The sequence below is a fragment of the Microcaecilia unicolor genome, chromosome 6, assembly GCF_901765095.1.
Source record: "Microcaecilia unicolor chromosome 6, aMicUni1.1, whole genome shotgun sequence".
Taxonomy (NCBI): Eukaryota; Metazoa; Chordata; class Amphibia; order Gymnophiona; family Siphonopidae; genus Microcaecilia; species Microcaecilia unicolor.
In genome coordinates this window covers 112,301,488-112,317,816 of record NC_044036.1, presented here as the reverse complement: position 1 = coordinate 112,317,816, position 16,329 = coordinate 112,301,488, and the positions used below count along the sequence as shown (strand labels likewise).

General features: G+C 42.8%; 1 protein-coding gene across 2 annotated transcripts in view; it reads left to right on the top strand.

Moving 5' to 3' along the window:
- DDR2 (discoidin domain receptor tyrosine kinase 2) overlaps nucleotides 1-16,329 on the top strand; it is a 169,114-nt gene that overhangs the window by 113,975 nt on the left and 38,810 nt on the right. For both annotated transcript variants that reach the window (XM_030206964.1, XM_030206965.1), the window contains exons 10-12: nucleotides 2,830-2,960; nucleotides 7,775-7,988; nucleotides 12,972-13,195. In XM_030206964.1, coding sequence (XP_030062824.1) covers nucleotides 2,830-2,960; nucleotides 7,775-7,988; nucleotides 12,972-13,195 — 569 coding nt within the window. The remainder of the gene's footprint in view (nucleotides 1-2,829; nucleotides 2,961-7,774; nucleotides 7,989-12,971; nucleotides 13,196-16,329) is intronic.

Genomic DNA, 16,329 nt, shown 5'->3' with positions numbered 1-16,329 from the left:
TATGTATTAAAACACAGGTGAGCTACTGGGGTAAAAAACCCACTACTCCAGGTTAATTTCAGCCTGTGATGGTCGGCAACTTAAAAATCGCCGACTACCTTTGTCTGAATATTAGGTTCATAGATTGTGTCTGGTGTTATACCAGGATTTTCCATGTCTAAGTCAAATGTATAATCCATACTTATAGGGGCCAAATATCAGTACCTATATTTATTTTATTTATTTATTTTTGTTACATTTGTACCCCACGCTTTTTCCCACTCATGGCAGGCTCAATGCGGCAGGCAATGGAGGGTTAAGTGACTTGGCCAGAGTCACAAGGAGCTGCCTGTGCCGGGAATTGAACTCAGTTCCTCACTTCCCCAGGACCAAAGTCCACCACCCTAACCACTAGGCCACTCCTCCAGCTTTGTCTTTTAACATCCCAACCCCACCCTTCCCACTCTGCATATAGGGGAAGATTCTATATATGGCACCTGAAAAATCAATGCAGTTAAAAAGTATGCCTGGGCATATGCTCTAAGGAACACCTAAATTTTATAGAATGGGCTTAAATTTCCACACAATATATAGAGTACGCTGAGGGTCTCTCCTTGCGACCAAATTTGGTTGCGTTCATTTAGACCACATTTTACTTGGTGTAAATACTGGTATGTAGATTTAGGCGCAGAGGGCCATATTCTATAACAGTGCATGTAAATTTTGGAATGCCCATGAAACGCCCATTTCCCCGCCCAAAGCCACGCCCCTTTTTGGCTGTGTGCATTAGAATTTAGGCACTTAGGGGTATGTTTACTAAGGCGTGTTAGCGTTTTTAACATGCCAATACATTTCTATAGGTGCATCAGTGTTTGATGCATGTTAGTGTTAATGCGCATTAAAAACGTTAACGCCTTTGTAAACACAGGCATTAGCAAGTTTTGTGCATAAATTCTATTTATTGCAAATTAATGCTCATTATTGTTCATTAAGTGCTGTTATCAATGCTGATTAACTTGTTAAACCAATTTAGTTACAAATGCTGTTAGAGAATACGCCTGGATTTTGGCACATAACACTAGGCGTGATGTATAGAATCCGGGGGATAGTGTTAAATGTATAGCTTGAAAATACCTGTAATGCTATACATACAGGAATAAGCAGTAACTGGCACTGCAAGACAAGTACACTGTATAGAATAGCGCACTGTTTCCCAAGTCCGGTCCTGGAGTATCCCTTGCCAGTCAGGTGTTCAGGATACCCACAATGAATATGCATGAAAAAGATTTGCATATAATGGAAGCATTATATGCAAACCCAGTTCATGCATATTCATTGTGGATATCTTGAAAACCTGACTGGCAAGGGGTACTCCAGGACCGGACTTTGGAAACACTGGAATAGCGCATAGAGCCGATTCCTTCACCTACAGTTCAGCGCCATAATTTACGCCAGCTCAAACCTGGTGTAAATGCGAGTGCAAAACTAGTAACATTTTAGAACATAAATGGCATTATTCTAAAAAAAAAAAAACTGCGCACAACGTTTTGGAACACCCATGCTATAGAATAGCATGCAGGAAGATGCGCGCAAATCAAAATTAGTGCAAATTAGGTGCTACTACTACTACTTATCATTTTTATAGCACTACAAGGCATAGGCAGTGCTGTATACCATACACAAAAAGACAGTCCCTGCTCAAAGAGCTCACAATCTAAATAAGACAGGTAGACAGACAGAACAACTAAGAGGTAGGGGGATTAAAGAGGAGGGGATAAAAGGTACAGGGCAAGTGAGTAGTGGTTAGGAGTCAAAAGCAACGTCAAAGAGGTGGTCTTTTAGCCTGGATTTGAACACGGCCAAAGATGGGGCTAGACCTATAGGCTCTGGAAGCCTATTCCAGGCATGAGGTGCAGCGAAATAAAAGGAACGGAGTCTGGAATTAGCAGTAGAGGAGAAGGGGACAGCCAAGAGAGATTTATCTACAGAGTGAAGTATCCGAGGGGGAGCGTAGGGAGAGACAAGATTGGAGAGGTACTGGGGAGGTGCTGCTATTGATTAAGGCCTATTCATTGTTGATAGCTCATTAACCAGTTTAGGGGCCCTTTTACTAAGCTGCGGTAAAAAGTGGCCTGTGGTAGTTTGGACACGTGAAATTGGTGTTCGCGGGGCCATTTTTTACTGTGGCTGGGAAAAAAGGCTTTTTTAAAATAGGGGCAGTAAATGACCGTGGACTAGAATTAAAGGTAATGCGCAGCTATTTACTACCTGTGCCCTTACTGCCACCCTAGCAGTAAGGGCTCATGCGCTACACACGCTGTACTCGTGCAGAGTACGCCAGTGTGGCTACGTTTTCGATTACTGCTGGGAATGCCCCGCGCGGTAGATAATAGAAAAATATTTTCTACCATGGGAAACAGCACACGCCAATTTCGAAATTAATGCTGGGTGGGCATGCTAACCAGGCAGTAGTGTTGATTTGGTATGCGCTACTCGCATAGTAGCCCTACTGCCGCTTTGTAAAAGGGCCCCTTAGATATGCACACATCGTGGGTCCGCGCCTAGGTTTAGACGTTGATCTTTCTGCACCTTATATAGAATCTGGGGGAAGAATGCCTCTGAATTTGAAAATAAAGCAATTATACATTTGGCACGAAGCCAAAAGTATAACTGCATTTTGAATATTGACCTGAGGGAGTCCTGTGTATATGTAAGCCCAGAATCACACAGTTGGACATGCATAAGATACATCTGTGAGTATCAGACTTTTAAGACATGGTATCATCCTATTGTGAATTCAACCAGGGCTTATATTCAGCTTGGTAACCAGATCTCTTCTTTCCATGACAGACCCAACACCTAAAGTGGATGACAGCAACACTCGCATCCTGATTGGCTGCCTGGTGGCAATCATCTTTATCCTGGTTGCTATCATTGTTATTATCCTCTGGCGACAATTCTGGCAAAAAATGCTGGAAAAGGTAAACAAGAGTCACTGGAAAAACAGCAGGGAAAAATGCTCTCCTTGCATCTGTCTGTCTGTCCATGTCCAGGTTGAACCGTAGGGGGAGGGTGGTGTGGTATGGTGCTGCTACAGTATTCTGAAAAGTGTTGCTGTAGGGGTTAAATTACCCACTTCCTATATGCAGATAAAAGTACATGCTCGGTTTCACCGTGAGCATACTTTCAGCCATGCTAAATAGCAGTAGTAGTAGTAGTAAAAGAGTGGGTGGGTTTAGCTCAGGGGAGGAAATTATGCAGAATGATTGGATTTTCAAATCACTGTGCATGCTTTCAGGCGAATAGTTCTTATACTTTAAGTTCAGGTGCAAAGAACACACAACCCATATTTTCAGAGGGAATCACCACAGGGAGTAAATTTTGCAGGAACAACTGGCAACATCAATATTGTCTTTACCACGTGTAAGACATTGTACAGCAAAGCTTCCCAATCGGTGGAGAGGATTCTCCACAGGTAGATCATTATTCTGCAAATTCAAGGGGTCACACAATTTTATTTGGCCACAATCATGGGGTCACAACTACAAAAAGATTGGGAAGCAGTGGTAGACGTGAGGCTAATTTTATAATTGAATGTTCATGTAAATAGCACATACTTTTTATCCTGTGCTGGTATTACCAAATTTTCAAAACAAAAGTATGCCCATGCTTCTGCTTTGAAAATTACTGAAAGGAATTATATGTTTACATTTACACCTGCTTTATGGCATTTCAAAGCTGTTCACGTAAACGTAAAACCATTTCTTAACTCCCCCCCACCCTCGGGACCCTTCGTAGTTTGGCCTGAGTTATGCTTGATCAGAATGTATGAGCATTTCTTTCTGTACATAACAGATACATAGTATTATAGGTACCTATTTCCATGCATAAAACACTGCTTTACTCGTAGAAATGGCTTTAAAAATTATCCATTGCTTGTGCATGTCTTGACACTGGAATATTAGCGCACGATTATGTATTTATATAGCTTTATATACCACAAGGATAGCAAACTTAAATCCCTGGATTCTATATAGCGTGACTTAAATTGCGTTCGTGAATCCAGTTGTATTCTGTATTTGCGTGCACAACTTAATTTAACAAGACAATCTGTGCTAATTGTCAATAAGAAATTGACACTAATTGGCATTAATTAGAATTTACATGCAGTATTGACTAAATGCATTCTGTAATGTGATGCGTGTAATTCTAAGTTGCATAGTTGAGAAGGGGGCATGGAATGGGCGGGTCATGGGCATTTCTAAAATCTATATGTGTTATAGAATACACTCAGTCCACGTGTAATTTAAGCGTCTGCATTTACATCAGATTTTACTTGGCATTACTGCCCATGGCTAAAGTTAGTTGCGTCGATGGGCGCTCGGTGTATTCTATAAACCACGTGGAAATTTAGGCTTATTATATAAAGTATGCCTGAATTAAGGTGTACTTTATAGAATAGCTTAGGCTTTTTTCATTTCAGTGCAGAGTTTTTTAGGCGTGATATATAGAATCTAGCCCAAAGGGGATAATTTTACAAGCAGAAAAAGGCTTTTATAAAATCATGCAGTGTTATAAGTGTGTGTATAAGTACACAACACATTTGTAGGCATTCCCGAGAGCCTAGTTTGGGTGGAGCAGAAGCAAGAGTTGTTATATGTATTTTACGTAAACATCTTTTTTATTGACAGCAATTAAACCAAAGTACAACAAAAAGATGCCATAATTTCAACAATCAACTCTCTTCACAAAGATCCCAATTCACACATTTTGACATTTGGTTCTGTTACAATGCAGCTAACCACCTTTTCCTGTCCCAGTTTGGGAATACCCACAGGCCAATAAAGAAAATAAAGAACACAGGCTCTACTGAAAATACACAAATACACATTCGCTGAGATTCTATATATGGCGCCTTAATCTCTGCAGAAATTGAAGCGTATTCTATAACAATTTAACTAGTAATCAGCACTGTTAAATGGATATTAAGCAATTATCAGCATTAATTGGCGTTAAGATTTACATGCACAACTTGCTAAGTGTATTCTGTAATGTGGTGCATGTAAATTCTAAGTTGTATAGTTGAAAAGGGGGCATGGCCATGGGCAGGGCATGGGCATTTCTAAAATCTATCCACGTTGTTAAAGAATACACCCGCTCTGCGCCTAATGTAGGTGTCCGGATTTACACCAAGTAAAACATGGCATAAATGGCTGCAACTACATTTGGTCCTATGGAGAGGCGATCGATGTTATTCTATATACCGTGTGGAAATTTAAACCTATTCTGTAAAATGTAGGCGTAATTTACAGACTATGCCTAGCATATTTTTTTTCTGCGTGGAATTTTCAGGCATCATATATAGAATCTAGCCCATAGGGCTTTTTATAGAATAGTGCATAGTCCAGTGCTCAACTGAAACCTGGTGTAGATCCTGGCTCTCAACTTAGGTGTGCAGCCCCCAAATTCTAGAACACTGTGCGCATTTCTTTGGAACACCCCTGATTCACCTATGCCCCTCCTATAGTGGCACATGATTTTGGGTTGTGGCAAGAGGATTTGGGCGCAGAACTTTATAAAATCACGCGCAACCAGATCCACACATAAATCTAAATTAGAGCTAATTAACATCAATAATTGACAAAAACCAATTGATTATTAACAGCTGATTCTCATTTGTGTGCAAATCTTAGGATCGCATGCAATTGTGGGCACCATTTATGGAATCCAGGGGATAGGAGGTAAATTCTATAAAGAAGAGGCTAACATTTATATGGCAAATATGCAAGTAATTGACCAGAATACCATCATATCATATACGCTGCATGCTATCCTATAAATACTGCATATATAAGATAGCACATAGCTTACTGGTGGGCATTCCCATGTACAGAATCTGTGCAAATCAACACAAAAAGAGAGGGAAAACAAAGGACAAAATAAAGGCCAACAGCAAAAAAAGTATTAAGAGCCTCCAGGACTGGAATAGCAAGTAGATCTTTGTCAGATCTGACACAAGCTGTGTTTCGGTATCAATGCCTGTGCCAGAGGTCTGTTAGAATAATACAAATGTATGCTGTAATGTACAGTTAAAAGCATAACATGCTTTCATAAATATTATGCAAACATACCATTAAAAAAGGAAGAAACAAATATTTTCCCCTTCTGTACACTGTTCTTTTTTGTATAGGTCACATAAAGAAGTACCATCCCTAGTATTTTCTTTACGTTTTCTATTGTGTCCATTGTTAATTTATATGGCATCTGTTTCTTCTTTTTTAATGGTATGTTTGCAAAATATCTATGAATGCATGCAATGTTTTTATCTGTTTCTACATTACAGCATACATCTATATTATTTTAATAGACCCCTGACACAGGCTCATATGCTGAAACACGGCCCATGTCTACCCGCTGTCCCAGTCCTGGAGGCCCTTGGTGCTTTTTTTGTTGTTGTTCAGAATCTATAGAGCATGGGCAACACTCACACTTATACATAACTTATAGAATACGGTAAGTTATCTCCCAAATTCTATAAATGGTGCCCAAATTTAGATGTGCAGTTGGGCGCATGGTAATAGAATAGGGTCTGTTACACATGTAACCTAATTGGCTAATTAGCACTAAATTGGCAATAATTAGTATCTACACATATAATTGACGTACACTCCTGTTCTATAAAGGGAAAGGGAAATGGGACTTGATATACCACCTTTCTGAGGTTTTTGCAACTATATTCAAAGCGGTTTACATATATTCAGGTACTTATTTTGTACCAGGGGCAATGGAGGGTTAAGTGACTTGCCCAGAGTCACAAGGAGCTGCAGAGGGGAATTGAACCCAGTTCCCCAGGATCAAAGTCCACTGCACTAACCACTAGGCTACTCCTCCACTGCCTAATGTCTATGGTGTGCAACTCCAATGGGAACGTAAACCTGGGAAGGACACAGGCCGGTCAGGGGCATGCCAAGCAGTTAGATGCCATGCTACGGAATACTGTCAGTACATAGGAGCCTTTGTGCAGGTGTTAATGCTCACGCCTAAAGTGAGACACAGAAATGCAGCCTTTAAGCTAGTATTCTATAACAGCAATTCTGCATGGAACTGCTTGCTGTTATAGAATTTGCGCTTAGCGCACACCATCCCAGCACCTAACTTTAGGCAACCTATAGAATTACCCCCATGTGCATATCTTCTGAATCTAGGTGCCAGCATTTACCCCAGTTCTATAGCTGCCATAAGTGCTCATGCCTAACCAGATACATGTGTGTATACCTGGTTATTCGAGTATTATATAATGCTCCAAGTAGGAATCCTTTAAGTGCTTAAATACAGGCACCTTTTTTATAGAATTGCCCTCATAGCATGCACACACACACGCATTTGTTATTTGCTCGCTATGGGGACTAGTGCTGGGTACCTACTGTATAAAGGCACATAGATACCTATATTTCCTTTATAAAAGAAGCATAACATAGGCATTCTTTTGGACTTCTAAATAAACATCCTATAAAATGTATGCAACAATTTTACTCTCTCATTTGAAGTTCTGTTGGTTCTCTCTCTCCTCCTGAGGTGTCATGCCTTTTTATTTCCCACCTTCTGAAGGGGCCTCCTATCTCATTCATTCTGGTGTGTCACAGTCTCATCTTTCTTTCTCTTAACTTGTCACCATCTCCTGGCTCTCTCCTGCTGTAAGAGTCATGGTCTCTTATGTCTATTCTGCTGAAGTGTCATAGTTTCTCCATCAGAAGTGTCACAGTCTCTTGTTTCTCCTGTTCTTCTTGTATTTTAGGCTTCCCGCCGAATGTTGGATGAGGATATAACTATCAGCCTTTCACTGCCAAGTGAATCTAGTGTGTACAATCACAACCAGCGTTCTGCCTCCCCCAGCGAGCAGGAGTCCAACTCCACTTACGACAGAATCTTCCCACTAGGCCCTGACTATCAGGAGCCAACCCACCTTATTCGCAAACTCCCCGAATTTGCTCCGGTGGATGAAGAGGCAGGTGAGAAAAAGACAGGAAGGGTACAGGGCTCCCTACCATCATTAACAAGTTACAGGAAGCACATCACTACTACTACTACTACTACTTAACATTTCTAGAGCGCTACTAGGGTTACACAGCGCTGTACAGTTTAACAAAGAAGGACAGTCCCTGCTTGAAGGAGCTTACAATCTAAAGGATGAAATGTCAAGTTGGGGCAGTCAAGATTTCCTGAATAGAGGTAAAGTGGTTAGGTGCCGAAGGCGACATTGAAGAGGTGGGCTTTGAGCAAGGATTTGAAGATAACTCACCATGAGTTATCTATGGGACAGTTCAAAGCTACAACATCTGGCCAAATTTGGAGAAGTCCTTAAAGATGTTGGATTTTTCAAAAAAGCTTTCATGCTTTTGAAAACTTTATACAAAAATTCTTTATTTCATAAGAAATATTATTCAGATATTACCATATACAAATATTTGTCCATTTTCCAATGCTATCACTTAAGACCAAAAAAAATGTATTAATCTGGACCAGCATCACGTATCTGAAATTGGCCTCAGATTTATTAGTAACAACCAATAGATGTAGTCTAGAGTTAAATCTGTCTACTTTTCACACCATATCTTGTATACTACTATCACCATCCAACCATCTCTTTTCACCCTACATCTTCTATACCAGCATCACATTCTGCTATAAGCTCACTTTTCTTGTCCTGTGAACCAATACACTCAGCCCAACTCCTAGTGCCTGAAGCTAACACTGTGAATGTAGTGACAGTAGAAGGAAAACCCAGTCTTCAGGAGTCACAAGAAGGTCTCCTGCTCATCACATCCACACTGAATAATTTTTAGACACACCTTTATAGTTGATCTGCAAGGCTTCGTTCTGTGAGTCTGACGTCCTGCACGTTGTACATGCAGCACGTCAGAAACAGAAGGAAGCCTTTTGCGAGGAGGACCTCGGCTGGCGGGGGGTTGGGGGTCCCCCGCCAGCAAAGGTAGGCAACGGCGGGTTGGCGGCGGGGGGGGGGGGTCGAGTGGGTCGTCGGCAGGGGGGTCCAGGGCCAAATGTACGGCCCCCCCAGGCCCCATGTAGCTACACCACTGCATGCCCTCCAGGCACCCAATTGCAGGCACCTTCTTATGGAATTGCCCCTTAATATACATTCAGCTGTACACTAGCACTAATGCAGGTTATTATGTCCAAAAAACATTTTTTTCTTGTATGTTGGTTATCCCAGACAACGTTCTTTGTTATGGTTCTTATAGATCATTATTGCATAAATCTTTACTGGTGCATTCAGCTACTCTGAGACTACAGTATGTAGTGCTGGCATCTGGAGGTCACAGAAGCTTGATGAAAGACCAGCAGGAGGCAGCAAAAATAATGCAAGGTCTAGAACATAGTGGGTCCTGCCTTCATGCACAGGTGGACTTCCTGTTCTGTTGAGATCCCTCTCAGTGCCATAATTCTCTTAGCTAGAAGCTGTGATAGGGGGCAAAGGAAGCTGGCAGAGCTCTTCTGTTGGTCATATGGAGTGGATGCAAGGGTTAAGTGCCATGGCAAAAACTAAAATTAGGTGCAGAACAGAGTTAACCCATGGCTCCAGGTCATTTTTTTATGAATTAATTTATTTCTAACAACCAAGGTATCTATGGATTTATAGGTTCAAGTTTTCTATGAGAAACAGGACTAAAGTCCATAAATGTAACAGGACTGGCACAGATTCTCTCATGACCTGGATTTACCTAGAAGTTACCTTTCATTACGTAGTTCCCTGAAAAGCAAAACTAATAATTAATCTAAAACCCTCCATTCATCCTGATGTTAAGGCCATCCAATGATCCACCTTCCATCTTAAACTTCTTAGCATTTATCCTTGGCCCTCATCTTCCCTAGTGTTCATCTCTCTCTGAGTCTCTCCTCCACCCAGCATTCAATACTTCTGACTCTAAATTTCCTTGAGTGTTCATCCTGCAGTGACCCTCATCTATCTCTGATGCTTACCCTGAAACTCACCTTCTCATATCTGATTCTGCCCCCAGTCTTTAATCTCTTCTTAACTTCCTCCTCACCCTCTCTGATCCATCTGCCCTCCTCTCTACTCATGAGGCCCAGATTTAGCACAGGCAGTGTAGGAAACTCCTCCAGTGCCCAATTTTGATAGGCACTGGAGTGTGGTTGCTATTACCATGCTTGGCTTCAGGCCTGATACAGCTGTGTGTTGGATCCCCCTTCAACAGGCAGCAATGAATCTCGCTTAAGTAACATGAGCACTGAGAGGCCCTAAGAGGTCCCGCCCCTTGTATAGGTTTTTATGGTGACAGGAAGAATAGGATGTCCCCACACTGGAGTGTTACTTAACAGAGAAGCATTGTTGGCTGATGGCAGGGGATCTACTACTTACTACTACTTATCATTTCTAAAGCGCTGCTAGAAAGTATAGCATGGAGGTAAGATGGGATCATAAAAGGGATGCTTCAGGCAGAAGTGATGAGGAGGGATGGGGAAAGGGGCACAAACCCCTCTGGTGATTTCAGGAGGGATCCATTGCCCCCCTCCTCCCCTTGCATATGGCGCCCATTACCTAAATCTGGCCCTGCTATTCACTGTTTTCTCCTCCTCTTCTTAGGTCTGTGCTTCGCCTAGAGAGACAACAAGCCATTCAGGTTTTTAGGATTAGCCTAATGCATATGCATGTGATAAATTTGCATAGAATAGATCACCAGAATATGTACATTTATTTCATGCATATTCAGTAAAATCTGGCTAACTAGGAGTGCCTCCAGGAGAGGGCTGCGAAGCACAGCCCTAGGTTCGGGAAGAGAAGGGGCCGCTGCAGTTAGCAGTTCTCCAGTTTGAAAGTGCCAATTGCATGTCTGTTCTTGAACCTGCAGCACACCTGTTCCATTTCTTTGTGCAAAAGGAGAGGGAAAAGGTAGGTAGAGGGCCACGGGCTCCAGAGACGAGAGGGACAATCTTAGGTTAAAGAAGATTTATTGATCAAGGACTGGACACAACGTTGTGCTTCAGCACAAAAGGCCTGCTTCAGGAGTCTAAAAACAAATGTATGATAAATAAATAAACTTGTACAATAAAAAACAAAATTAAGTGATTAAAAGATTTTTTCAAAAATTAAAAAGTACATAAATAAACTTGTACAATGAATACTTGAAAGATTAAAAAAAAAACAAGAAGAAGTATAAATGATTGTTTCACATTGGACATGGAAAACAAATGTGTAAAACATGTACTAGTAAAGACAAATCTGGGTTATATAATCAAATCAAAAAACATGACATAAAACATACTGACCTTCTAAAATAAAATTTCAAAATCTCCAGGGTGAAGCATATCAAGGTGGATCAATAAGATGGTCTATAAAATACCCATGATGAAAATCTCTATATTGTAAGTAGACTTTTGAATTTATCAGGAAAAATATAATCGACAGAAATTATTGGATTATCAACATTTATGAAAAATATGTATATTAACACATGCACAAAGTAGATTCCCTAGACAAGAAAAAACAATTTATGTACAAAATAATTCACCTAAAGGAGAAGATAGAATGTCTTCGGTAAATGATACTTCTAGTGTTTAGAACAAAAAGTTTTTAAACGCAAGACTTAAATCCAAAAGATTATAAATGCAAGACTTTAGTTTAAGGGACATTGTGCCATGGGCAAGTATGTATTACTAATGAGACATATGTCTTGCCTATGCACAGAGTTCCAAAAGATAATGCATATTAAAGGTGAAAAGGGAAAAAGAGAAATACTTAACACTCCAGTGCTAAAAAATGACTGTACAAGCTGCAAATCGGACAAAGTGAAGTCATGCCATGATGGGCGTATTCCTATATGTCTGTGTGAATGAAGATAAGTTTGAAGGAAAATATGTTTAAATGAAAACTTACACCAGTAGCTTCTAACCATGGAAACCATGCTAGTATCTCTTAATATGTGACAGTCCTTTTGTGCATTCCCGTGGGGCCATAGAGTTCTCCGCATCTGCGTATTTCTGTTGGAACACTCTTCTCGGAACCCTGTCCATTTCTTTGTGCAGCAGCTGAGTTACAGTAGGTTTAGTAGATACAAGATAAGCAGGAAAAAAAAGAGGGAAGTCAATCAGCATAGAATTTACCAGAAAGATATGGGAGTTTTAGGGCGCCTGCCATTCCAGTACATTTTGAAATAAATGCAGTACTACACATCTCAGAATAATGTGGGATGAGTGTATTAGCTCTTCATTTGAGCCAGTCCTCTTTAAGATCATATACATATGCAGTCTGAGTGCCATTTCTATTGATAGATTGCAGGGGTTTCTCTTAGGATCCATTTTTGCAGAAATTTCTGGAGGTTTTTTGCCATACAGTTGACATTACTCTGCCACAGTGGCGTAGCCACAGGTGGGCCTGGGTGGGCCAGGGCCCACCCACTTAGGGCTCAGGCCCATTCAACAGTAGCACATGGTAATGAAAAAACTGCTCTCCACAATACTGGCACCTTTGCATGCTCAGTTTTCAGAGCATGCCCGCTGCAGACTACCAAGGTGGAGACTGGAGAGAAGCATTTTCCCACCAGCAGAGATATTTTTTGATGTTGGGGTGGGGGAGAGAACATTTAGTGCCCACCCACTTCTTGCCTAGGCTCACCCAAAATCTGCTGTCTGGCTACGCCCCTACCCTGCCAATGGGTCTGAGTGTCACTGTCTTCTTCAGGTCTAGGAAAAAAAAACACACGACAGAGGTGTAAGTCAATTTTACATTCTGGGAAAGCAGATATTTATAGGATGTAAACTATGTGTCAGGAAAACTATCCTTCAAATTGTAAGTGGCAAAGTTAAAAAGCTAGAAAATTACAGAAAACCCTAATAAAACAAATTTGTAATTTAGTATGACTACATATTGTATACAGCCTGTGGAAAGCCATGAAGAGGTTGTGTATGGCCTGTCCTTTGTACTTAGAACTTTAAAGTTGTCCCTTCTCTCCCAGGCTGCAGTGGTGCCGGAAAGCCCGCATCTACCAGCGTCTCCGATGGAGTCCCTCATTATGCTGAAGCTAATATCGAGAACCTGCAAGGGGTGACGGGCAGCAACACATACTCTGTGCCTGCCATCACCATGGATCTCTTGTCTGGAAAAGATGTGACCGTAGAAGAATTCCCCAGGAATCTTCTAACCTTCAAAGAGAAGCTGGGAGAAGGCCAGTTTGGCGAGGTCAGTGTCCCCTCCAGTTCTATATGGGCTCTCGTACCACTGAACAATATTTACTAGAAGAGGATTTATTGCATTTGGATGTAACAATAATTTGCAGAGCCATCTAAACCTTACTGATGGCAGGAATGATTCATTGATGAGTAGCTCATACTCTGTTTCAAAAGGAAAAGTATGTTCGCTGTTTTAGGTGGAAAATGTACCCATACAAAAATGAGGCGCAGGTGTGTGCAGGTACCTTGTCTTAGGTAATTTCAAAATAGACATGCACATGCTTTGAAAATTAGTGCAGAGTCTGTGGGTAAAATGTGCTGCGGACTTTGCAGCTGTGTGTGCAGTATGAAAATTGCCACAATTTATATTAAAACATCCATCCAATAATGTAAAATATGCAGATACTTTACAAGAACTAGTAAAGAACCCCTTCCTTTAGCTCAGGGGTGTGCTGGTAAAGTTTTAATGGGGGCTCTCTCCAGGCATAGCCAGCCCTGCAATTTTGGGGGCGGGGCCTTGGGTGGACTGGCGGGAGCAATGCATGCCCCTCTCTCCCCCCCCCCTCCTCATACAGGTGCGTAGGCATTCCTTTGCTTGCAGGGATGCCGAGCCCCACCAGCCAATAAGTGGACTGCCACCACTCCCCGCTGCTTGCTTCTTGCTCTGAGCAGCATGCTGGGACTTCTCTCACATGCACGAGAAGTCCCTGCCTGCTGCTCAGAGCTGCAAACAAAGAGCGGGGAGCAGCAACAGGCTGGGCTTAGCATCACCAGCAGCAAAGTAAAAGAGAATTCAGGAGAGAACCCACATTTTGGGAGCCAGCTGTTAAAGCAGCCATGGGGGGAGGGGGGCTACTTTAACAACCGGTTTCCAACATTTTAAAAAACTTAACAAACTGCTCTTGTGAACCTGTGAGAGCCTACTCCAGCACACCACTGCTTTAACTCATCAAAACCATGTTTATCAGCACATAGGATTTATGGGAACTTATGTTTGTATTTTGGAACAAAGAAAATAGACAATCCCCCAATATTCAGCCCACAGTGCTCAGCATTTTTTAAAATGCCAGCTTCTTTAGGTGTTCTTATGTATTGATGTTCAGCACCAGCCATACCTGGTTACCAGCCACTGTTTCCTCTAATCTGAGCGGCAGTCCTCCACATACAGTACTGCCAGTAGGGGGTGATCTTTCACTATCACATTTTTAATAGTGTGGGACAGGCGATCTCTGCAGAACTTTGTCCCTAGTAATTGGAAGCACAATATTGAACCCCCCCCCCACCCCCACCCACCCGCACACCTGGCAGCAATGCAGTTGGTGGACTCCTGCTCAGCTTAGAGGGAACAGTGATACCAGCATTGAACATCTAATATAATAATTTGCTCCTCCAACATTCCAATGTGTGTCACTGGGATTGTAACCACCTGCTGACATCACTCCTCCAACGTTCTCTTCCAACGTTCCATTGTGTGTCACTGGGATTGTAACCACCTGCTGACGTCACTGGTCCAACGTTCTCCATCCCCCCTCCCTCCCAGTTCTATGGGACCCTGGAACTGGGAGGGAGGGACAGAGGGAGGGGGAACCCTGGAAATGGGAGGGAGGGAGGGGGACACTGGAACTCGGAGGGGAGGGAGGGGGCAGGGGAGAGATGCTGCACATGGATGGATGGAGGGGGCAGGACACAGAGGACGTTGCCTGCATATGGATGAATGCAGGGGAGAGAGCATAATGCAGGGGAGGGAGGGGACCCTGAAACTCGGAGAGAGGCAGGGAGGGGACGACCCTGGAACTCGGAGGCAGGGAGGGAGGGGACGACCCTGGAACTCGGAGGCAGGGAGGGGGACAACAACCCTGGAACTCGCAGGGAGGGAGGGAGGGAGCGGGGGACGACCCTGGAACTCAGAGGGAGGGAGGGGGGACCCTGGAACTGGGAGGGAGGGGGGGCCCTGGCACACACTCTCATGCTCACACACACACACTCTCTCTCTCTCTCACAGACACACTCGCACCCAGTCTCACTCTCTCTCTCTGTCACACACACACACTCGCACATTCACTTTTTTTCTCTCACACAGTCACTCTCACACACACTCTCTCAAACATACACACTCCGAGGAAAACCTTGCTAGTGCCCGTTTCATTTGTGTCAGAAATGGGCCTTTTTTACTAGTTTAGACATAAAGTAGCCACTGTCATGTGTCCAAGTATCAGCAATATTCAGATGGTCAGACTGGTACCTGGATTAAGTTAGGATAGCCGTTTTTCTCTCCTAATTTTATACTGATGTTTACCCAGTTAGCACACTGAAGGGCCCTTTTACTAAAGGACGATAACACGTGGTTAGAACATGAGAAAAGGTTTACCATAAAACATGTGAAGTGTGTTGTGCTAATTTCCCTGTTTTTTGTACACTAAGCGCATACTAACTATTTTTTTAAAACAGAGGGGCATGTCAAAGGTGGACAGTGGACATTCCTGTGTTAGCCAGCTAGCATGGGCCTGATATTCAGCCAGTGGGAATCAGCATTGAATGGACGTGGGGAAAATCCACTATTTCTGGGATGGGCGGGACAAATCGTTTGCTCTTTTGGCCACTGTTGGAGACAGGATGCTGGGCTTGATGGACCCTTGGTCTGTCCCAGCATGACGATGCTTATGTACTTATGTACTTGTGACCACCGTTAGGCATTAAACCTGGAAGTTCAGTGCCAAGTCATGTCCGGGCTCCAGCATTGAGTGGGCCTTTTACAGAAGCGTGCTAGCGTTTTTAGCGCGTGCTAAAAATAAGCATGTGTTAAATGCTAGAGACGCCCATATATTTTATTCCTATGGACATCTCTAACGTTTAGCACGTGCTAAAGTGCTACCGCACTTTTGTAAAAAAAAAAAAAACCCCAAAAATCCTGAATTTCCAGGTATAGGGAGCCGGCTAAAACATAGACAGTAAAGGGCTTCTTTTACAAAGCCACACTAGCGATCAGTGGCATAGCAAGGGGGTCAGGAGGGGCGGTCCGCCCCGGGTGTCAGCTCGGGGGGGGGGTGCTCCCTGCCAGCTCCCCCCCCCCCCCGACCCAGTGCCTACCCTCCTCAGCTCCTTCCAACCAGCTCCCGCACCCTACCTTTAAAGAAATTTCGTAAG